This window comes from Chelonia mydas, chromosome 1, assembly GCF_015237465.2.
Source record: "Chelonia mydas isolate rCheMyd1 chromosome 1, rCheMyd1.pri.v2, whole genome shotgun sequence".
NCBI lineage: Eukaryota > Metazoa > Chordata > Testudines > Cheloniidae > Chelonia > Chelonia mydas.
Window position 1 is genome coordinate 331,838,734 of NC_057849.1, and position 25,227 is coordinate 331,863,960.

The 25,227-nt window shown below is 42.4% G+C and overlaps 1 protein-coding gene across 3 annotated transcripts in view; it reads left to right on the forward strand.

Moving 5' to 3' along the window:
- The window catches only part of FAM107B (family with sequence similarity 107 member B), an 81,848-nt gene that overhangs the window by 41,258 nt on the left and 15,363 nt on the right, over window positions 1–25,227 (forward strand). The window contains exon 1 of one of the 3 annotated variants that reach the window (XM_037889285.2): window positions 14,001–14,052. The exons of 1 other annotated variant lie outside the window; for it this stretch is intronic. Coding sequence is in view for 1 of the 2 variants with exons in the window: in XM_037889284.2 (XP_037745212.1) it covers window positions 25,120–25,153 (34 nt within the window). In the remaining variant the exon portion in view is untranslated. Of the gene's footprint in view, window positions 1–14,000; window positions 14,053–24,896; window positions 25,154–25,227 lie in introns of those variants that run through there. One more of the 3 variants, XM_037889284.2, reaches the window with a different exon arrangement.

Consider the following 25,227-nt stretch of genomic DNA (forward strand, 5'->3'; position numbering starts at 1 on the left):
CTTTGCTTTTAAACTTCATGTCCTTTTGCTCTGTTCCTGTTAATTTTGAATACTTCTTCCCTCCAAATATGTAGGCATATTTCTCCCTTCTCCCCGTTCTACACATTGGAACTTCTTCTAATTGTATGAGTGCTTATTTCACCTATTTACATAATGTTTCTGCAATATGTTTCTGCAATATCAGGAAAGGGGCTTTGCAACATATGCCATATTTGGTAGGAAATTCTGATGCAAGAAAATTGAACTGAGGCAGAACCCCATCTATTTTGACAGTGTTCATAACAGATAACAGGAACATGTAGCTTCTGATTCTTTAGCTGATTACTACAGACCGATGATAATAATGCTACTTACATTCATTTTATTATCATGTGATTAGTGTAAAACAGGAGCTCTCAATCTTTTCAGACTGCTGTACCCCTTTCGGGAGTCTAATATGTCTTGCGTAGTCCCAAGTTTCATCTCACTTAAAAACTACTTGCTTACAAAATCAGACCTAAAAATACAAAAGTGTCACAGTACACAGTTATTGAACAATTTCTGACTCTAATTATATGCTAAAAATGATAAAATAAATCAATTGGAATATAAATGTTGTACTTACATTTCAGTGTATCGTTTATAAAGCAGGATAAACAAGTCATTGTCTGTATGAAATTTTAGTTCGTACTGACTTCGCTAGTGCTTTTTATGTAACCTGTTGTAAAACTAGGCAATATCTAGATGAGTTGATGTACTCCCTGGAAGACCTCTGCATACCCCCAGAGGTATGTGTACCTTTGATTAAGCGTCACTGGTGTAAAAAGTATGGTAGACAATGTGACGAGTAATACAGGAAATCATTCAAAGGATACTTTCCATGATTTCCTGTTCCCTGGTATATGACGCTGGAAGCAACTGGCACACTGGAAATATTGTTGAAAACATGGGCAGGTTAGACTTATCAGGTGCAAGTAATTTAAGAAACTTGGGGTGAAATCCTGACACTACTGAAGTGTAGACCCTATTGAAATCCCACAAGGTGCCTATTTCCATCTTTAGGCACCTAAATACCTTTAAATATTTGGCCCCTTAAGTGCCTCCCTGACTTTTGAACTGTCAAATGGCAGGTAAATGTATCAAAAAATATACACCCTTATCTAAATTCTGATGATTCTTGAAGGTTTTAACAAGATAATGTAAAGTTATGTGGTGCCTGATACGATTCTTAGCCCTACCTTCTGTAAGTTCATTTTACCTTTTCTCTGCCATCGTGAGAACATGTTCCACATTAAAAGGGCACCCACTGTGTTGCTACAGATGCTCGCAGTCACGTAGAGTTCTGAATGGCTGTCCGACAGTGGCTGATTGGCTACAGCACCGGTCTCCATTGAGCCAGTGACCTAGCAGTGCAAAGCTCGTATCCCAGGAGTTCTTTTTTTCTTTTTTTTTTAAGCAATAATTTAATGTTTAAGACCTAATAATCAAGAGATGGGATATATCATGAAGAATAACTAAGTGTTCGGAGGAGCTGATTGTCATTAGCTTGGCTTCAGGCTGTAGGTCCCAGCTGCTCTTCGGTGCCCAAAGAATCCCTGCCATGCTGTCGTCATTGCTAATATCATGGAAACTTTTTTTTAAAGGTTCTGTGAGAGCTGTTGCATTGTGCACAGTCTAGGATATTACTATTCAGCCCCCCAACCAGTCAGGTCTTTGGGATAATTTTCAATCTTTCAGTGGAAATTATACTGACTAGATAGTGGATTTTTTTTTTTTTTTTTTTATCAATCAAGAAATCTGGCAAGTGGGGGGAAGATATTGAGCATTTCTATTATCTCAACAATTCTCTTTGGCAGAGAGGAGACGGTGGTCAGGAATCTTTCTCTCACACACACATACGCACATGTATGGGTGTTATACATTTGTATTTTTCAGTATCCTCAGAAAAATGCTAGTTTTAGTAGTAGAAGTTGTTTCTCCATTAAAACTAATAGGCATGATCCCTCTATTTTCCTATATGCAAAACACTTGTTGGAGTCGCTGGAAATACTGTGTCCACCTTTACTTCCTTATATAGCACCCAAAATGCACTAAGCAGGATTGCACAAATAGTAGGTTGTGGTGGTCTACAGCAATAACTTAGTTCCTTGAAAGGAAACTTCAGATTCAGCAAGTCCAGGTTCACTTCCTAGCTTTGCTACAGACTTGTGTAATGTAGGGCATCACTTAATCTCTGTGTGTTTTGTGTATTTAGATTTAGTTTTTGGGGCAGGGACACTATGCTGACTGTGTGTGTATGCATAGCACCTAACACAATAGAATCACTATCTCAGCTGGGACACTAGGGACTTTTGTAATACAAAATAATATATCTTACATGGCTTTCATTTGAATTTTTTGTCTTGTGTATTTCAATCAGCCTGCAATAATTCTTTACTCGCAAGTTGTGATAAAAGACAAGCAAAGCAGCAGTTTCCTTCCTAAAGTTTCTTTAGAAGAAATCTTTTCGATTTTTCCTTCTAGCACACTCCAATTTTATCCTGAAGTGTTGCCATACATAATTTACTTCAATCTTGTCTGCACTAAAAAGTTGTACCACCTTACACCAGTATGGTTAAAGCGGTACGATCCACACAGTGTGGACACAGTTATACTGGTATAAAGGTACTCTATGCTAGTAAAGCTATTCCCATACAGGAAGGGGAATAAGCTATAATAGTATATGGCACCTTTATACTGGCATAACAATGTCCACATGAGGATTTTTACTGGTCTATCTGTAAAAAATCACAACTCTAACTGACATAGTTTTACTGGTACAAGTTTCAAGTGTAGAACAGGACTTAGTCCGATACCACTAATGCCACCAATGGCACTACCATTGGTGGGGCTGTAATCCTGTAGGTGAAGAGAAGACACAAGGAGTAATAAACACTGAAGGGCTGTCAATGCTGGGAAAATTTTCTGTGTTGCTTCTGGTGGCCTGATCCCTTTTTACTGAATGGTTTTCAAAACCTCAGGTCAGGCTGCCTTAAACCACGTAACACCACATCTTTGCTGTGGTTATATCCAGTTTTTAAATTGCTTTAGCTGGACTAGTTTTTAAGAGGGTTAGTAAATGTCCCTTGTGTAGATAGGGTCTTAGATGTAAGAATGGTGCCTGGTGGAATGGCAGGGAGGGCTTAGTCAAGTTGGTATTTGAAATGGTCTCCAGAAAATATACAGTACAAAAAAAACCACAAAGGAGAAACTTGTTAATATTTCATATCAAAATTATAGGATTACTGCACATTTTCTTGATGGAATGGTGAATTAGCTGTTCCTAGTAATGGATGCAGTCTGAAAAATCTAACGTGTAAAAAGTCACACTGAAACACTGTCTGAAACTGGCGTATTTTCTCCCTTTTGTGCTTAGAGACATTTGAAGAGCCCATGCTGTTTTAGGGGAGGACCGTTTTTGATAAAGGATTGTTATTGCTAAGACACTCTTGAGGACAGTGCTATATGCACTAGGAAGGGCTTAAACCCTCAGGCTTTTGGCCTTTTATTGATGGTTTTTTCAATGTGGACCTTAAGCTCTAAGAAGCTGAGTTTTCTTTAAATTTATATATTTATTAGTGCAGCTCGATGGATATCTTTTTTTTTGTTATGTGTTTCTGCATGAAAAATTGTGGACAAAAAATAAAAATCAGAAAAGAATAAGAGTGCTATAATGACTGAAATAAAGAAAATGCATAAAAGTACATGAAAAGCAAAATATCGACATCCCCAGGCTTTCAAGCCGTAAAACTAAGGTATTTTATTCCTCCAACACTGAAAAGAGGTTTCACAGCCATTATGATGATTCCAATCCATTTTCTTAAATTTCCACTGTTATTTTATTAACCCCTATTTTTTAGCTTGCTTTTCAGTACTACCAATACGATTTCTCTCCAACGTAATATACAAGTGAAAATTATTTACTGGTTTAGTAGAATTTGGGTTTTGCCTTTTGAACAGAACATTTGTTTTTAGAAGCAATAATATTCCTTGTTTAAAAAAACAGATATTCATAATGAAATTGTTCCGTATCTCTTCCAGAAGTTTAGTCAAGGTGCTGCTTATCCTAAAATAAAGTGTAAGATCGTTCTAATGAATTCGTATGCCTTCTGTAGAGGCTTTCATCCTAAGATCTCAAAGCACTTTAATAAAGTAGGCTTCACTGCTCCTATAAGGAAGGGAGTGGTGTTCCCATTTTATAAATAGGGCAATTGAGCTCAAAGAGTTTGAGGCCTGTATTTTCAAAAGTGACCACTATTTTTTGCTATCTCAATTTTAAGGTGCCCAACTTAGTGTCTCATGTTGGGCACCCAAAAATTGAAGCACGCAAAATTAATGGACGCTTTTTGAAAACACAGAGCTCAGTGACTTGCCCAGAGTCACAAAGCAAGTCTGTGGTATCGTAGAGTAGAATCTCTCTCTCTCGACTCTTGGCCCTACACTCTAATTACTAGGCCACACGCTAGCCACATGATAGAATTTGTGTGGTTGTAGCTACTAGAATGTACAGATCGAATTTTATAAAAGTTACTTAATTCATGGAAAGTGTGCCCTTTCCTCGGCGCTGCAGGCCGTTTACTCTGCAAGTAAATTTTAAAACCTGGTCAAATGAAGTGTCTGAGTCTGACCTAAAAGGGAAGTGTTAAGTTTCTGTTTGGCAATTCATTGTTGCTTGGTGCTGTTACAATACCTTTAAGCAAATGGGTTGGGAAACTGTTGATGCTGCAAGTAGAAAGATGATTGGAACTTGAGCAATTTTAGTGGAAATGTTTGCAGGGGCTGGGGAGAACTAGTTCCTCTTATTTGGATTAATGGGATTGGTACTAGGCCAGGAATTTGACAAAGAGTAAAGAACTACCCCCGCATCCACTCTTTAAAATTACTCTGCTTGCATTTCAGGATCATGGAGCAACTTCAATAGCTGAAGAATGTTTTAGGCCAGGGATTTCACAGAGTGAGCTACATCTGCAGAGAGAAAGGTGTGACTCAGTACCCTCTTCCATTCACAATTTCATAGACCACATCCACTCTTTCTTGATTGCAAGGACCAGTTCCCTCTCTTTCAAAATTGTGCAATATCCGTGTGGCATCTACAGCAATTGCTTATGTGAAAAATTAGTAGCCAGGAAGTATTTAGAGTGGGATTTCTAAATCTCTGAGCAATGGCCAATCTCTGATCCCAGTGAAGTCAATGAAAGTTTTACCACTGATTTCAAGGGAAGCAGAGTTGGGCCATCTCTGAAAATCCCTGCCTTAATGTATATGGTTAGTTCTTTTAATGCAGTTTAGCATCTGGAAGGGAGGGGCCAGTATCATGTGACCATCCACCTAAACAGGGGCTGTCAGCTTAGGCTCCGCAGACCACCAGTGGTCCATGAACAATAGTATGAATACAGTTGTTTTAGGCCCTGAGAGGAAGTCCATAGTGCCTCTGTTTAGTAAAGAAAGAGAGGACTCCATAGGAAGAGCTTCAGAGGATGAGGAATTTAGATGAGGATTCATTTCAGATGAGATTCATTTCAGGGGGTGAAATGAATTTGTTACAGGATCTTAATTAAATGCGTCAACCCATTCTTTCTGCATTATCATCCCCTTGCTTTTTTAAAAAACAAATGGGCTGTTTTTACCATTAAAAGAGTGCAGGCATCAGGTCACAGGCTCTTCCTCTCCCTTTCTTCCTACCTCCTACAAGTAACTGGAAGGTAACACTGCGGTCTCATTCCAGGTGGCCTTAATATGGTGACTCTCCCCATACCTCCTTAGCAGCTGCTTGCTGCCAGGCTGGGGAGCAGCGATATCTGTTGGCTTGCAGGTTTCTCCTTGAGGGTATCAGAAGCCTAACAGACAGCCCACTGAGTTGCCTATTCATCTGGTGAATAAAGATCAGAGATGACTTCAGAAATGAAGTGGTACAGCTGGCAACTGGCCAGTACTGTTACAAATGAATAGCTATTTATCCTATTAGTTAGGCAGCTATTGTCAAAATCTGAGACATCAGCCTGTCTGCCTTAAAGATAATCTGGGGCACAGAGACAGTGTTTGCAAGGGGACTCTAATGTAAGGCGAATGGAAGTGGAGAAGGGTTTCTTCAGATTCCCCTTCTCTTTTCCTCTGTCCTGAGTGTAGGCTGTAGAAGAGCTGGCTGTAACCTGTTTCAGAGCCACTTGTTGTGTTGGCTGGCCATATTTGAGTGCTTTAAGGCAGTGGTTCTCAACCAGGAGTACACAGAAGTTTTCCAGGGGGTACATCAACTCATCTAGATATTTGCCTAGTTTTACAACAGGTTACATAAAAAAATCACTAGTGAAGTCAGTCCAAACTGAAATTTCCTCCAGACAATGACTTGTTTATACTGCTTTATCTATGGTACACTGAAATGTAAGTACAATATTTATATTCCGATTGATTTATTTTATAGTGTTCAGTAATAGTGGGCTGTGACCCTTTTTTTGTGTTATTTTTATGTCTGATTTTGTAAGCAAGTAGTTTTTAAGTGAGGTGAAACTTGCGGTACGCAAGACAAATCAGACTCCTGAAAGGGGTATGGTAGTCTGGAAAGGTTGAGAACCACTGCTTTAGGGTACCTCTGCACAGCAGCTGGGAGGTGTCATTCCCAGTTTGAGTAGACGTACACACGCTAGCTGCGTTCGAGCTAGCTCCTAAAACAGCAAAGTGTGGCTAGCCACCCCTGTATGTGCCCAGGGGGTCAGGCAGAATGCTCTTGGGCAGCTAGCCTGAGCTGCTGCCTGTGCCCCTGCGGTCACACTGCTATTTTTAGGTGCTAGCTCAAGCAGAGCTAGCAGGTGTATGTCTACCCCCACTGGGAATTACACCTCCCAGCTGCTGTGTGACAAATGGCACACCCTTCTTTGGTAGCTGCGTGTGCTGCTTCCTCCCAGTCTGACGAGCAAAGAACCAGACGCTGACCTGGGCGCTGATTTCCTTGCTGCTGCTGCAGTCTGGCTAGTCAGCAGGAGGCTAGGAGCCCAAGACCTCCCACATCCCATTCCTGTCTTTTTGCCCAGGGCTCGGTGTGTGGCCTTGAAGTCACCTAACCTCTCCGTGCCTCAGTATCTTTTTCTATAAGATTGAGAGGACTGTGATGCTTTTTTCCTTGGAGGAAGAGCGTGAAGATTGATTAGGTCATGTGTGTAATGTGCTGAAAGCCCCCCAAGTGCACTGGGGGGGAACTTAAAATCCCAGAATTGGCTGGCCCAGTTGGAGCAGAGGTAGACAGAGTAGCTTTTAAGTTCACCTCTTCAGAGCAGAGCGCAAGTGAGCCATCGCTTGAAGGCTCCAGGAAAGGAGGATGGGGGGGGGGGGGGGGTTCCCTACCACTTCCAAGGGAGCTGCTGGACACCCCCTGAATGTATGAGGGTGGACAGTCTCTGGATTACTGCCCTGATCCCTTGGTCTCCAAGGGCTTGACAGCAGATAAACTGTGTAGGGGAATGATAACTCTAATATTCCCTTACATGCCTTCTCACCCCCAAGCTATCTCAGCCGTCCTCTGGTACACAGATTGTAACTAGTCTATAACAGTGGCCCCTTCATTTTCCCTCCAACTATCTCTAATGAAAAGCAGCTTCCAGTTTTGCACACTACATCCTGAAAGGAGACCAACATTCATGTAGCTTCTGATCTGTGCTCCTGGAGGATACATTTTATCTGCGTGTGTGCAAAGCTTTCTGCATATGTTTGGTTTTTATTTTAAAATCATGCCATTCTGACTCCTCTGTGAAAGGGAGATGAAAGGTCCAAAGGATGCTCAACTTTGTGAGGAAAAGATCTACAGGTGTTTGGTCAGAGATGCATTTCTTTAGAAAACGATGCCCCTCCGTCTGGGGGGAGGTGCAGGCTCCGTTGCCTGTATCTCCTGTAGGCTGGCTGCTGCTTAGTCCTGCTCTGGTGTCTTTGCTTCCTGATTTGTGAGGCTGTGGTGGGATCTGCTCATTGTAACTATCCGTAGAGCAGAAAAAGGGCCATATCTGTCAAGGCTGGTAGCTTGGAAACTGATCTATCTTCAGGATACTGTTCTCTGTTAATTTCTGGTTTTGGAGCTATTCCTGCTGCTAGACAAAGTTTTAAAAATGCATCTTTTGACGCTCAGGGCTGGTCTACACTACGGGGGGGATCAATCTAAGTTACGCAACTTCAGCTACATGAATAACGTAGCTGAAGTCGATGTACTTAAATCTACTTACCATGGTGTCTTCACTGCAGTGTGTCGACGGGACATGCTCTCCTCTTCTCGTTGAGGTGGAGAACCAGAGTCTACGCTAGAGTGATGGGCAGTTGATTTATCGTGTATATACTAGACATGTTAAATCGACCCCCGCTGGATTGATCGCTGCCCGTCGATCTGGCCGGTAGTGTAGACAAGCCCTCAGTAAATGCACTAGTGCACGTAGGCATCTCTACTGTATCTTGCCACCTCATATAACTACTGTTTACAAGCTTTGCAGACTTATTCATCTTGACTGTCCTTATTCCCCTAATGGCATAGGCCCTAGCTTTATTAAGATATTTCCCTGAGCCTTGCTGTGACTAGTATCTGTGCTCACCCCACCTGTCAGGGATCCCACTGTTGCAGTTTAAAGCTACAGGGCACTGTGCCTTTGCTGTGGTGAGCCCTAGGATCTGCTTGACCCCCTTCTTTCTGTCTCTCGCTCCACTTATAAGACCATGCTGTCACATGATGTCTTATTAGTATAACTATTATTGGTCCCTTATATACTGCCATCTCCCGCATTGCCGCCGCCTCCTCTTTGTATTCGATCCTCTTTTGCTTTATGTACTTAATTTTTTAAAAAGAAAAGGAGTATTTGTGGCACCTTAGAGACTAACCAATTTATTTGAGCATAAGCTTTCGTGAGCTACAGCTCACTTCATCGGATGCATTGAATTCCACTGAATGCATCCGATGAAGTGAGCTGTAGCTCACGAAAGCTTATGCTCAAATAAATTGGTTAGTCTCTAAGGTGCCACAAGTACTCCTGTTCTTTTTGCGAATACAGACTAACACGGCTGCTACTCTGAAACCTTAATTTTTCAAGAGTGCCACGCCTAACAATATCTCAGAAAACAAAGACTTAATAAAACAGGTTGGGGCAGGCGAGCGAGTCTCTCTGTCTTTGAACACAGCATGGGGATGGATCTTTGATAATGAGGCCAGAACCAAGACTTGCAGTTTGGGAATGTAAAATTTTAGTTTCTTTTCTGTCTCTAAGGACGAGTGTGTGTCTGGCTGATGGCAGGACTAAACCTTGGTATGTTAAGCCACCATTTCTTTTATTCCATCCCCCCCCCCCCCCCTCCAGTTTTGAATAAATCTAGTTTTATGGAATTCTTCTAGTGCAGTGGTGGACAAACTTTTTGGCCCGAGAGCTACATCTGGGTATGGAAATTGTATGATGGGCCATGAATGCTCACAAAATTGGGGTTGGGGTGCGTGAGGGGGTGAGGGCTCCAGCTGGAGGTGTGGGCTCTGGGGTGGGGTCATGGATGAGGGGTTTGGGGTGCAGGAGGGTGCTCTGGGCTGGGACTGAGGGGTTCGGAAGGCAGGAGGGGGATCAGGGCTGGGGCAGGGGGTTGGGGCGCCGGAGGGGAGGACTCTGGGGTGGTGCTGAGGATGAGGGGTTTGGGGTGCAGGAGGAGGATCAGGGCTGGGGTCGAGGGGTTTGGAAGGTGGGAGCGGGATCAGGGCAGGGGCAGGGGGTCAGGGCCCGGGAGGGGGTCAGGGGTGCAGGCTCCAGGCGGTGCTTACCTCAAGCAGCTCCTGGAAGCAGCGGCATGTCCCCGCTCCGGCTCCTATGCGGAGGTGCAGCCAGGCAGCTCTGCGTGCTCCCCTGTCCGCAGGTGCTGCTGCTGCAGCTCCCATTACCTGCAGTTCCCGGCCAATGGGAGCTGCAGAAGCGGTGCTTATGGTGGGGCAGCGTGCAGAGCTCCCTGGCTGCCCCTACGCCTAGGAGCTGGAGAGGGGACATGCCGCTGCTTCCAGGAGCCGGGCGGAGCCACAGCACACGCGGAGCAGGGCAAGCCCCCAACCCCGCTTCTGATTAGGCACCTAAATGAAGTGGTCACGTTTTTAAAAGCTCTCAGTACTTCCCAACTCCATTTGTTCTTAATAAGAACTGCCGAGCGCTAAGCACTCTTACAAAATCTGGTCCTAGTTGTGCATGCTTTTAGCAATGTTGAAAATCTTGCCCTGTATTAAAAAATAAAATAAAATAATGTGGGCCCTATGTAAATAAAGTAGACATTATGAAGTATGTTAAACTGAAGAACCGCTGGGGCATGGGGTTTTTTTAGTAAAAAAAAAAAAAACAACAAACCAAACCCCAAACAAACCGGATTTGGGATCATGAGTAAGATTTCCAATGCCATAATTTTTTTAATTGTAACCATTTTGCATAAAATCCTCTTTGTCAAGGTTTTTTTTCTTCTGCTCCTTTCCATGGTAATTTCTGCTACTGTCTGTAGGAAGTCCTTTACCACTGGGTGACACTGTTTGACAGTATTCTTGATGTTCACTACAGTAAAGCCTGAAGAAGCTGTCCTTGAACTTCTGATTTTCATACTGATACGCATAGAATTTATATTAGGTATGCTGTCTTCATATGTAGTCCCAAAATGTGATTTATCCGGCTCTGCCATAATCTGTCCAGTGTTCAAATTCATTCCTGGTGAAACACCGTTGATGTCAATGGAGTTACATGAGGGACAAATCAGGTCTGATTCTGACCTTTCTTCCCCCCCTGGCCTGCCCCGTAATCATATTTTAAAGTAATCTAAGGATTGAAGAAAATTTACAGTTGCTCTGGGTTGTGTATGGATTAATGATGAACTGCATATTAATGAATTGCTAATTCCTTTTTGGGGGAACAATATTAATGCAAATTATGCTGTCACGTTTATTTCCCAGGAGGCAATAATTTGAATGATCTGATTCTACTAAAAGTCAAATTTGATGCAGTAGGCACAGATTAACATTATAACTCTTCAGTGAGAACTAGATTTCATATACTTGGTTACATATTTTTAGTAAATCTTGCTTAATCCCTGTAAAATGAATTGTGTGTGTATACCCCTACACAATATTTCTTTTATTACTGCAGAAGCAAATGTGGTTCATCCGTATGCATGCGTTCTTTGGAACAAGCCCAGGGTAGGATCAGATTGTTCCCTTGTCCCCAGCATGTTCTCTCTCCCTCCCCCCCCACAAGGCTGTCCCATATATAGGTTTGAACACCGACAAGACCATGGTGTTACCCTTAATAGAAAGGACATAGAGAAATTGATAAACGTATTTCTAAAGAGGCAGAAAATCGAAGCTAAAAGGCGTACCTGAGCCTTTATAGCCTGACTTGATTCTCGTCAGTCTCTATTGAGGGTCAGCATTGGTTAGTGGATTGGGCACTGGACTGGGAATTAGGAGAGCTGGGTTCTGTTCCCAGCTGTGCCATTGTTGTATGCAGGGAGACCTTGGGTAAGTCACATACCTTCCCTGTGCCTTAGTTTCCCCATATGTAAAATGGAGCTAATGATACTTATCTTTTCTCAAGTGTTTTGAGGGCTACTGATGAAAAGCTGTATATAATAGCTAGGTGGTATTATCATTGACCGGCTGGGAGGTCGTGGGCAAGTCTCTTCACCTTTCTGTGCCTTCCTGCCATGGCCCCCCACCCCCACCCCCACCCCCACACCTTTTTATCTATTTTGTCAATTTGGACTATTTGCTCTGTGGAGCAGGGCCTGTCTCTTACTATGTGTATGTACCGTGCCTGGCATGCACAATATGACCCCCAGGAGTCTCCAAGTGCTGCTGTAATATGTATTAATTAATGGTGCAAGTGTCTCTTCTGCACCTTTGATTCCACCTCAGTCTACCCTACAGTTTGAACAACTCCTCTAGTATGGAAATCTGGCTCATTACATCCTGGAAGGGATATTCTTCCTTCTTCCCTTCCCTGCCCCCAATTCAACAATGGTATTTGTGACTGCAGCTTTTCACCATTTTAATCTAGCAGCTTCCTTTAACTATAATTCTAAGCAGGAATGTAACTATGTATATCTTATAATTCACCTCTTCACCCTCTGAAGCAGCAATTCTGAGTTTTCCATAGGATCTTGCAGCCACAGTGTGAAACCTTTAGGAGAACTAAATACAGTGTCTGTCCACCAACCCTTCCCAGTGTCTTTGGAAAGTGTAAAAATTCTCAGAGCCATGTGTCTGTTGCTGCCCATTGTTATTCCATGCAGATTACAGAACTGTGGTTCACTCCTCAGTGTAATTGCTCTGTTGGGAATTGTTCAGACCCAAGGAGGTTCATTTATCCAGCATATCCCCCAATATATGTGATTGTTTTTCTCTTGGAAGCACTGGGATGTAGAATGAGTCTGGTGGTGTCTGAAAAAGAGATGCTAGCTTATAAATATGAAGCGAGAAGCACTAATGTGGTGGCAATTGAAGAAGCGAACACTGCCACGTTTAGTCTGTTCTTCTTCCTTTGGGTGTCCGTAAACCTTCTGATGCAAACATCTTTAAGCAGATATTGCCTATTTTGGCTGCTCCATCTGTGTTCGGTTGATGTTACAGTCACTGTAGTATTTTGAGCGGGTTGGGGAAACAAACTTTAAATATTTAATTGGATTTCCTGGAGGTTTTGAGTGGTTTAACTAGTTTAATACCCACTCAAGTCACAACAGAAGTAGTTGTAGCTAGCAATGCCTGCTGCTTTCTGGATTCCAAATCCCCAACATTATTGCAGTATCTTAGGCTATGTCTACACTACAGCAGGGATTGACACTCTGAGATCGATCCACCGGTGGTCAATTTAGTGGGTCTAGTGAATCTAGTAGATCTAGCAGATTGCTCTCTAGTTAACCCCTGTACTCTACCCCCAACGAGAAGAGTAAGGTAAGTCGATGGGACCCCCCGTGGTGTAGACCCCGCAGTAACTTGACCTAAGGTACATCCACTCCAGCTACGTTATTCACATAGCTGGAGTTGCGTAGTGTAGCTCGACTTACCGCGGTAGTGTAGACATAGCCTTAGGACTGGATCCTGCACCACTTAAATCACTGGTAGCCTTGCTGTTGTCACCAATGGGAATAGGATCAGGTTTGTAGTCTCTTGGCAGATAGGTGATAAATGAATCCATTAAATGCTGGTAGTAGTACCTTATTTCTTAGGTTTAACACTGGTCTCCAGCTAACCCCATTCAATACCATTCTAATCAACAAAACATTCCAAGATAATGTTACGGAGTTTGTCTCAGGCGTGGCTGGCCTAATTTCACATCACTTACCAGGCTCATAACTTTCAAGTTCATACTTCCTATCTCCCATTATCACATAGCTTGCAATTCCAGGGGGAAAGACTGCAGCTGTCTTAGAGACGAGATTAACAATAATTAACCATAACTATTTGCATTTAAACACAATGTTAAAACAATGGGCTCTTTATTACTGCCTTCTCTCAACACAGTAACCAGGGCTTTCAAATCTGTATGCCATGGACGAGGAGTTAGGTGGTTACAAATGTAAGCCTCCTTGTCTAAGGGAAGTTTTATGTCGGGCTGTTCTGGGTATGGTAGAGATCCAGATATTCCAGATTTGCTACCTTTGCTGTCCCCTGGCATTGAAAACCACTTACTTTCTGATACTAAATAGTCTTTGGTCTTAATATAGGGGAATCTGGGTGAAAATTAATGGCTTGGGATATACAGGAAGTCAGACTAGATGATGTAACGGTCTCCTCCTGGCTTTAAACTCTATATGCCACCCTGCTGGGCTCACCTTGTACCAGTTCCCTCCTTTCCCTGATGTTAGATTCACCATAAACTATCTCTTATTCTAGATCAGAGATTCTCAAACTGTGGCCCGTGAGCTCCATTCAGGTGCTTCACACATAGTTCCCTCTAAGGTGCGTGCCTGGGTGGCCACACACGAGAGAATGAAGGACCACCCACCTAATTAGTGAAGCCGTGCACTAATTAGGTGCCTGGACCCTGGAGAAGACGTTCATGTAAGGTGAGGTGGTGACCTTGGGGAAATAAGGGGTACGTGGGAGGGGGCAGTGGGGGGATTTTGGGATGTGCAGGGCTGCGGCGGCCAGAGAAAGAGGCAACTTGCGCCAGCTCCAGGGCTGCGGCTGCCAGGGGGAGACTCCCCTTCCCCCCCAGCCCCAGCTCGGGGGCTGCTGTGGCGGGAGAGACCCCCCCTTCCCCCCCAAGCCCCAGCTCGGGGGCTGCCATGGAGGGGGAGAGAGGGCACATCCATTGCATTAGAAAGGAAAGACTATTGATATTAAAATATGAGTTGTGTGCTTTTATTTGTAGAACAAAAAAAGTTTTTTATTATGTTTTTCTTTATATAGTGCTTTTATCCAAAGCGCTTTACAATAGTTAGCTAATGGTGCAAACAACATTTGGAAAGGTCATTAAGTGGTCTGCCGAGACCCTCAGCAATTTTCAAGTGGTCTGTGGAAAAAAAAGTTTGAGAACCACTGCCCTAGATTATAAACTGGCCACAGATAGAATCATGAATACGCTGAAAGCTGATTATCTTGCCAACTTACGCTTGGTGTGTAAACGCAAATCTTGGGTGGAATGACTGGGAAGGTAGAACTCCTCCTATCAAGGGCTGTCCACTGCTTGCCAGCTGTTAAATAACCTATGAAGGAGGAGTGTCTAAGTCCAACCAAGACTGGGTAAAAAGTTTTCCACAAATTGCTCTGGAGTACAAGCATATAGGGTGATATTGCATTCTGGAAGGAGGACGTTAACAGTCTTAATGACTTAGTGGACTATATAGGTACTGCTTATTCTTTCCCACTCGCTACAAGCAGATTTAGCTTTCCAGAAAAAAAATATCCATCCATATGAAAACTGTTTTTCATTCCTGTGTTATATAATCTTTGACCAGTCTAGTGCTTTACACTGAAACACTCACACACAACCTTGTATAATACATTATACTTGGATTGCTCCTTCCATCAGAGGGTTTTGAAATGCTTTGCAAACAATAATGAAGTTAGCTAAATTATCCCCATTTTGCAGATGGAAAAATGGAGACACGCAGAGGTTCTGTGATTTGCTCAAGGTCACCTAGGAAGTCTGTGCTGGAGCCAGGAACAGAAGCCAGGTCTCCAGATTCCTAGACCTGTGCCAAAAGTGTGCCCTTCACCTCGTGTAAATAGCATATGTGGTAGTGTATTACTATGAGAATGTTAAAACAATCACTACAATATGTTTATCATTTATGTACTGCCATAGGTGTATCCCTATGTATGCCTTATGTATCTCTTGTGTATGCCATAGGGACAGGTAATGGCCACAAGGTCCCTGACCCTTGCCTTTTATAATCTAGAGCCAAAATTCTTGCCATCTTTAAATGGCACCTGCCTAGAACAAGAGCACGATCGGGCAATGACACATCATTTACCTCTTTCTACCACAGCTCCCAGCCAGCAGCACCAGAACCCACCTCTTGCCAGCACCACCCACCCTCCCCCAAAACAAATGTCTGACTCTTGCCTTGACCTAAATCCCATAATCCCATGGGACCCCCAAGGATTCTTGGATTAAGAGTCAGGCTAATAAATCACGGCTGGTTTTGGGATCCCAGGTGGGTAAAGTATGAGAACTCTTCCCCTAGATTAGAAAGAGAACGAACAGTAACTGGAGAGTTAGTTCTTAAAGGGGAGTTAATATGAACGTTCCTTATCTGGGATCTCTTGCATTCCTCATGAACAGATATTTTAAAAAAAAATTATAGTGGTGCTTAGTTGATACACGCAAACAATGTGCACAGTTTGGAAGGGAAGTGGGAAAACTTGTGCAGCATGGATTTAAGCGGCCTTTTCCACCCAAGCACGGCTGTGCAAGGCTGCGCTAGTTATGTAACTTCTGATCAGAGGCATGCTGAAGTATTTTCATTCTAATGCCCTTGGAAAGCAGAAAGTGAGAGTGGAATCATATTGCTCCTAAAAGACTGCTTTAGGGTTACTTGTTACAAACCACAAGTCTATGCAATAGTTTTAAAGATCTAAAAATGTAAGCCTTTCAAAAATAGTGTTTGATGGGTTATAGTATGCTCAGAACAGATGTTCAAGCTCTTTAAAGAATAAAATTTCACGTCTGGAGACATTAAGCGATTGAGTGAACGCTTCTGGGCAAGATGAATTTCAAAGTTTGTCTAGGCAAAAACTAAAAATTAAGTGAATAGTCCTAGTTGCTTGCTTCAGTGTAACCCTCTGAGGCCTGGATAAGTTTATTATTTATTGATATATATGTATAGGCCTTGATTTTTTTATATTTTTTTTTTAAAGGGGCCTCAACTCTGCCTCTGCTTTCACAGCTGGAGATAATTGTGTGCACGACTTGAAATGTGTAAATGCTCCATATGCATACATTTATGGTGTTTTTGTTCTCTCAAGAAAATTTTGAAATTCAAATTCTATATTAGTTCTGTTGGGAAAACACCACATTTAAGGTGTTTTCCACTGTAAAGCAATTAAAGCAAAATATTGAGACTTCCCAAGGGGCTTGTGACCACTAGGGTGTTTTGGCATACATTTCCCATTGTTGCAAGAACCAGTAGGAACGCTAGTATAGTGAAGACTCCTGCAGCTGCCATGTTATAAAGACCTGCCTTGGAGAAGGGTCAGATAACGCTGTTAAAAATGCTAGTGGCGACCTGTAGCCCTTTTTATGCTAATGCTCGCACTGTTGCTAACACCGGTAGACCTAGCCAAAAAAATCCTAGTGTAAACACAATAAACTGTGTAATATGAAGAACATTTAAAACCAGAAATGTACACTGGAGTATATTTATGGATAGACTCTCCACAATTCAATTTGTAAGTTCTCAGACCATAGTGTTCTATCTGCATGTATAAAATAATAAAGATTAATGGATCGCTTCTGATTCTGCTGAATTTATTGGCAAAACTCCCATTGAGTTCAATGGAAACAGGCAGGATCTGGTCCTGACTTCTGATTTACTGAAATGCTGATAGGATAGCTTTGAATGACTCTGAAAATAGCTTTCATACCTCTGAAAATATAAAATTTGTAGCTGATTGGATCATTTTAACATATGGCTTTAGTATGAAGTAGACATTTTCCTTGGCTATTTGGATACCCAAATATCCACGCTGCTATGTTTGAAAAGTCAAAACTTTTTTGTTTCTGTTTAGTATGGCATATTAAATTTATCTAGAGTACACCCCTGGTAAATAAGGGGTGCATACAAAATTCATGTGAATCTACTTGTATACATAGACTTGGAAGAATTAGATTTTTATCAGTAAATATCAATAAACATCCATTTCACACACACACCAATGAAAAAATATTTCCATTGAAGATGATAGAAATTTAGAGATAGGAAAAGTAAGAAAAATGCTGTTTGAGAATTTATTAGAGTTTGATTTAAGGATATTTGTCAATGACATGTCAAAATATACAAAATAATTTGTGCTTTAATGGTTATAAAAGTTCAACTTTTTGAATCTCAACATCTGCTGTTATTAAATAACCATTGTCTAATTCCACCATTGTCTGATGCCCCCATAATTTCCCACTATTGTGAAAACATCAATAAACATCTAAAAAAAACCTTAAAAATAAACATTGATATATTATCTGTCGGAATTATAGAAAAAAATAAAATTGAAATCTGCCAAACCCCCGTCTACAGTACTAGACGCAGCAAATAAGTGCTTTTATGTTGCTGCTGGGGCAACTTGTTACAAAATACACTGAGAAAACTAATATGCTACTGCTTTGGCCCAGAGTTTCAAACTCAGCCAAACATATCCAACATCTGTATAACAGGTTTCTTAGCCTTGAATTAAGGTACCAATAGTATAGTGAAGTGAACTATGCACCATCAGTAGATTTAAATACTGCTAATAGAAATTTAGTGGAGCCTCTCAAATGCTTGCAAAACAAAATATTTGTGTTTAATTCTTTGTACCAAAACCACACAGTATTGCTACAGAACTGAAGCCATGACACCTATCTGGGATATCCAAATACTAGCTTTGTACAAGGACTCTCTTTGCTTCAGAGACTTTTGTATAAAAGACAAAAGGTCTTTAGGACCTAAGCTGCTTTTCTATATCCCTCAAGAACAGGGCTTGGGAAATTTTTAATGTTAGGCCCTAGCTTCTCTATATCCAAACCATCCCTCAAGAAAATACCAACCTAAAATGTTTAACATGATTCTTCGTAAGTTTCACTGCTGCCCATTAGGGTTCTGAATAGCAGCAGTGAAAACTGACAGGACGCTGTTCGGTTTTCATTTTGCTGCAGCTTGACAAAGCTATTTGCAGCAGCAGAGGCACCTGTGTGTAGACTCAGGAAGATAATGCTGCATCCTTTTACATTCACTTCACTTATGGAAGGTTTTTTCGCAATCCTGAGGACTAGAAACTGCAATTTATTTTCTTCTTAAATAGGGAATTTTATATATTTTAAAGAAACTGTTGGCACTCACCTGGGAAATAATTGCAACAATATGAAAACCGATCGGTGTCTTGGCAGTTTTCATTGCTGCTGTTCAGAATTCCATGGACAGCTGGGAAACTAACAAGAACAGAGCACTTTCCTCCCTTCACCACATACTGGTGGTAGGCTATGCTTTGTTACCAGGGTATTAATTTTTGGCTAATAAGTTTAGACCTCTGGCTGTTGTCTGGTAAAATACTCAAGCCCTCTATGTGTCTAGGAATTTGCCTTTAGTAATCTGCATATTAGCAAGATTCCGTATTCAGTTCTGCTTTTCCACTACTGGTAAATGGCATGTGCAGTCAGTGAGAATTGTATGGCCCCAGACAATGGCTCAGTCTTTTACAAGCTAATGCAGACAAAGACAGTTATGTGTACTTAAACTTTTTAAGGACAAAATGGGGAAGAAACCTAGTGAGAGGAAAAAAATGAAACAAAAAAACCCCTTTCGTTGCTTCCAGTGAGATCTAAAGTGTTATATATCGGTGTCATCAAGAAGACCCGCCTGCCCTACAACTAAGAATATTCACGTAAAACGAACAATATGGGAAAAGTAATTGAAATCTGTTTTTGCTACTTGTTCAGGGGAGAGAGAGTGTATTAGGTTGAAAAGCAGTAGGAAAAGGAAATGATTACTGTATGTAGTACTGGTACGTTTCTAAACTGAGAAAGTGTATTTACTGACTAGTTTACATGCTGTAGATAAGCGTTTGGTGAACATTTAATCTAATGTTGTGCAATGGAGGCATTTTTGTTGGGACATTAATTGTTTGCATGTTGTGACTTGAGAAAGGATTTTATCAATGTGGGAGTAGTCTGAATTCATCTGAGCCAGAGTTTGGTTCTACTCCCAGTTCTGCCACTGTGTCGCTGTGTGACATTGGGCAAATTGCTTCTGTGCCTCAGTTTTTCCATCTGTGAAATGGGGATAATACATTGTGAATGTATGAATGGAAATCATGTTAGTTCTGCTCAATATTGTCACTGATTATTTATTTACTTAGATTGTAACCTCTTTGGCGTAGGGACTGACTTTTTGTTCCATGTTCATACAGCACCTCGCACAACGGGTTCCTAGTCCATGGCTGTGGCTCCTAGGCGCTATGATAGTACAAATAATTAATAATAATAATCATTGTGTAGGGAAATGCAGGATTGGGCCCACAGTTTGTGATTAAGGCTGGGATTTTGCAAAGGCACCAAAGGGAATGACTTGAATGGGAGTTGGGTGTCTCGCTTCCTTATGTCCAGTTGGAAATCCCAGCTGGAGTAATTGACAGCTAAGGTCCTTTGTTTTTGGTATTTACTAGTTCTTCTCCAAAAAATATGTGTATTTTAAAAAAGTCAGTATTTGGGCTTTACTAGTGTCAGGGTTCCTTCCCCACTCTGAACTCTAGGGTACAGATGTGGGGACGAGGCTTTCTTCCGGCAACTAACGGAAGTTACTAGATCGCAGGCCCTGGTTCTCATGGGAGACTTCAATCACCCTGATATCTGCTGGGAGAGTAATACAGCGGTGCACAGACAATCCAGGAAGTCTTTGGAAAGGGTAGGGGACAATTTCCTGGTGCAAGTGCTGGAGGAACCAACTAGGGGCAGAGTTCTTCTTGATCTGCTGCTCACAAACCGGGAAGAATTAGTAGGGGAAGCTAAAGTGGATGGGAACCTGGGAGGCAGTGACCATGAGATGGTCGAGTTCAGGATCCTGACACAGGGAAGAAAGGAGAGCAGCAGAATACGGACCCTGGACTTCAGAAAAGCAGACTTTGACTCCCTCTGGGAACTGATGGGCAGGATCCCCTGGGAGAATAACATGAGGGGGAAAGGAGTCCAGGAGAGCTGGCTGTATTTTAAAGAATCCTCATTGAGGTTACAGGGACAAACCATCCCGATGTGTAGAAAGAACAGTAAATATGGCAGGCGACTAGCTTGGCTTAAGAGTGAAATCCTTGCTGATCTTGAACACAAAAAAGCTTACAAGAAGTGGAAGATTGGACAAATGACCAGGGAAGAGTACAAAAATATTGCTCGGGCATGCAGGAGTGAAATCAGGAAGGCCAAATCACACCTGGAGTTGCAGCTAGCAAGAGATGTTAAGAGTAACAAGAAAGGTTTCTTCAGGTATGTTAGCAACAAGAAGAAAGTCAAGGAAAGTGTGGGCCCCTTACTGAATGTGGGAGGCAACCTAGTGACAGAGGATGTGGAAAAAGCTAATGTACTCAATGCTTTTTTTTGCCTCTGTCTTCACGAACAAGGTCAGCTCCCAGACTACTGCACTGGGCAGCACAGCATGGGGAGGAGGTGACCAGCCCTCTGTGGAGAAAGAAGTGGTTCGGGACTATTTAGAAAAGCTGGACAAGCACAAGTCCATGGGGCTGGATGCGCTGCATCCGAGAGTGCTAAAGGAGTTGGTGGATGTGATTGCAGAGCCATTGGCCATTATCTTTGAAAACTCATGGCGATCGGGGGAGGTCCCGGATGACTGGAAAAAGGCTAATGTAGTGCCCATCTTTAAAAAAGGGAAGAAGGAGGATCCTGAGAACTACCTTCCAGTCAGCCTCACCTCAGTCCCTGGAAAAATCATGGAGCAGGTCCTCAAGGAATCAATTCTGAAGCACTTAGAGGAGAGGAAAGTGATCAGGAACAGTCAGCATGCATTCACCAAGGGCAAGTCATGCCTGACTAATCTAATTGCCTTCTTTGACGAGATAACTGGCTCTGTGGATGAGGGGAAAGCGGTGGACGTGTTGTTCCATGACTTTAGCAAAGCTTTTGACACGGTCTCCCACAGTATTCTTGCCAGCAAGTTAAAGAAGTATGGGCTGGATGAATGGACTATAAGGTGGATAGAAAGCTGGCTAGCTTGTCGGGCTCAACGGGTAGTGATCAATGGCTCCATGTCTAGTTGGCAGCTGGTATCAAGTGGAGTGCCCCAAGGGTCGGTCCTGGGGCCGGTTTTGTTCAATATCTTCATAAATGATCCGGAGGATGGTGTGGATTGCACCCTCAGCAAGTTTGCAGGTGACACTAAACTGGGAAGAGAGGTAGATACGCTGGAGGGTAGGGATAGGATATAGAGGGACCTAGACAAATTGGAGGATTGGGCCAAAAGAAATCTGATGAGGTTCAACAAGGACAAGTGCAGAGTCCTGCACTTAGGAAGGAAGAACCCAATGCACAGCTACAGACTAGGGACCGAATGGCTCGGCAGCAGTTCTGCAGAAAAGGACCTAGGGGTTACAGTGGACGAGAAGCTGGATATGGGTCAACAGTGTGCCCTTGTTGCCAAGAAGGCCAATGGCATTTTGGGATGTATAAGTAGGGGCATTGCCAGCAGATCGAGGGACGTGATTGTTCCCGTCTATTCGACACTGGTGAGGCCTCATCTGGAGTACTGTGTCCAGTTTTGGGCCCCACACTACAAGAAGGATGTGGAAAAATTGGAAAGAGTCCAGCGGAGGGCAACAAAAATGATTAGGGGACTGGAACACATGACTTACGAGGAGAGGCTGAAGGAACTGGGATTGTTTAGTCTGCGGAAGAGAAGAATGAGGGGGGATTTGATAGCTGCTTTCAACTACCTGAAAGGGGGTTCCAAAGAGGATGGCTCTAGACTGTTCTCAGTGGTAGCAGATGACAGAACAAGGAATAATGGTCTCAAGTTGCAGTGGGGGAGGTTTAGGTTGGATATTAGGAAAAACTTTTTCACTAGGAGGGTGGTGAAACAGTGGAATGTGTTACCTAGGGAGGTGGTGGAATCTCCTTCCTTAGATATTTTTAAGGTCAGGCTTGACAAAGCCCTGGCTGGGATAATTTAGTTGGGGATTGATCCTGCTTTGAGCAGGGGGTTGGACTAGATGACCTCCTGAGGTCCCTTCCAGCCCTGATATTCTATGATTCTATGAAAGATCCCCCTAAGCTTATTTTTATTAGCTTAAGTTAAAAACTTTCCCAAGGCACAAACTTCGCCTTGTCTTTGAACAGTATGCTGCCACCACCTAGTGATTTAGACAAAGAACAGGGAAAGGACCACTTGGAGTTCCAGTTTCCCCAAAATATCCCCCCAAGCCCTTACACCCCCTTTCCTGGGGAGGCTTGAGAATAAACAAGATGAGCACAGACCAGCCTTGGATTTTTAACACTCAAAACCCCCAATCAGATTCTTAAAAAACAGAACTTTATTAGAAGAACAAGAAAAGATAAGAGAACAACTCTGTAAGATCAGAATGGAAGATAATCTTACAGGCGGTCAGATTCAAAACATAGAGAATCCCTCTAGGCAAAACCTTAAGTTACAAAAAGACACAAAAACAGGAATACACATTTCCTCCAGCACAGCAAATTTCACAAGCCAAAACAAAGAAAACCTAACGCATTTTCTAGCTAGATTACTTACTAACTTTACAGGAGTTGGAGGCCTTGCATCCTTGATCTGTTCCCGGCAAAGGTATCACACAGACAGACAAAAGCCTCCCCCCCCCGCCCCCACTCCAGATTTGAAAGTATCTTGTCCCCTCACTGGTCATTTTGGGTCAGGTGCCAGCCAGGTTATCTGAGGTTCTTCACCCTCTACAGGTGAAAGGACTTTGCCTCTGGCCAGGAGGGATTTTATAGCACTGTATACAGAAAAGTGGTTACCCTTCCCTTTATATTTATGACAACTGGTTTTGTTATTTTTCTTCTACCTGAATATTGGTGAGCTAGGACCTCTATTCCTTCCCCACCCGCAACAGCAGGGAGCGAAACAGGCAGGGAGCCAGGTCTGGCAGCTGAGACCACCCGACCACCGACAGGGAGCAGGTGGTTTCCTAAGGGCTATGTTGTGTGTACTGGGCACCTTCCCCCCTCCTGCTGCCCTTTGTTTGTGATTTTTGTTACGTTTTCACTCTTTTTACAAATTTTGGAATAAACACTGGTAAGTTCCTGGCAAATTTTAGACAAAACTAAAAACCAAAAGGGCCTTGTGGCCAGATTTTCAGCTCCTGAGCAAGCTGTTATCAACTCAAGTCTGTCACCAGTCGTTCTTTTTACAAAGGGAGACCTCAATTCCTGACACAAACGATCAAGATTACAGTGGTGGATAAATCTTTTTTATATGTTTTTAAAAAAGAAATGGAGAACAGTATTCGAGCAATATTTAAAATAAACCCTATGAAATTTCAGACGGATCCTTTCTGATGCCTTCCAAAGTAGACTTACGTTCTGCAAAATGCTTTATCGAACATTCCCAGACAAAGAGACTGATTCATATTCTATTTCCAGGGGCTCTTGTGTTAGAAAAATGATCCCACAGTTGTGGTGTACCTGCTGTAGGTAATTCTGCATTGGCTATCTCTGTGTGAAAGCGGCAATAGGTGTGTTGCTGGTTTATTTTTGTGATCATAAATGCTTTTAAAAATACAATATGTTTACCATCCACCTATAATAAGCCTGCATTGTACATATTTGATTCTGTTTGAGTTGACAGACCTTGTGTTAACGCTGAGAGAATCTGAATTGTCCTGTCCCTTAAAAACAAACAGGTATAAAGCTGTGTAGCAGAGCCTCTTCAAAGGCTGCAATAAAGAGAATGGACTCTGGCATAAACCAATGGTGGGGTGCACAGTATGGTCCTTCCAGTCAGAAATGTACCTTTTTATTTTGTATGTGGCAACTTGATAATATACTGAGAGACATGCGATAAATTGTTAGTCGCAGCATATGAGAAAATGTTGATAACCCTGTGATGATAAAGATGCATTAAAAAATGGGGAGAAGTGGTGGGTTTTGTTTTGTTTTTTTTAAACATCTCTGTATTTTTGATGTCGATAAAGGATTTTCATGACATGTCTTGAACCCTGTAATAGCCAAGTCTTGAGTTACTGCAATCACTGTTGTTACCTGATATTTACATTAGCACCCAAAGGTCCTAACCAGGATTGGGGGGCTATTGAGTTTGTCACAGGGCACGTGCCTACAAAAACAAAGTCCCTGCCTTGAAGGGTTAACAGGCTAAGGCCTAGAGTGAACCTCTTACTCACTGTGGAGAACAGGTACTCCCAGGAGTAGTTCCAGTGAAGTCCACAGCTGATGTGTGATGGGTAAGGGAAGAAATTGTATGATTCAGATAAATTATTAAAATGGAGAAGCCAAAGGGCCTGATTTATTTCAGAGGTAGAAATGCAGAGTAATTCCATTGACTCCATTGAAAAAAATATGGCAATACTCTGGATCTGTGGTCTCCCTCTATACCACACTCACCTCTATGCTTTGGGAATGTTACTGGCATAACAAAAAGACCTGACCTAAAGCTCATTAAAGCCAATGGATTTGGGATTCTTTCCATTGACTCCAGAGGGCTTTGGATTGGGCCCATAGAACAGATGTGGGACCCAAGCTCTGAGCTCTTTTATATGGGAGTAAGTAAACAGTCCCTGTCTAATGATTAACTGAAGTGAAACTACTGGTTTTGTACTCCACTGAGTAACAAAGTAAGGGATATCACAGTTCAGATTTGGTTAAAGCGTGGATTCAGTTTTCGCTCTGGAAAAAAATGAAGAGGTCTTTGAGTTTCTCTCAGTAGCTCTATATTAAAAGGTCTGCAATGTTCAGCTGTTCCATCAACCATGAGGATCGAGGTCTGTATTTTTTTTATGCAACGTCAAATCAGTTTATCGCTGAAACACTGCATGCTGTGAGGCATTTTTTGTCT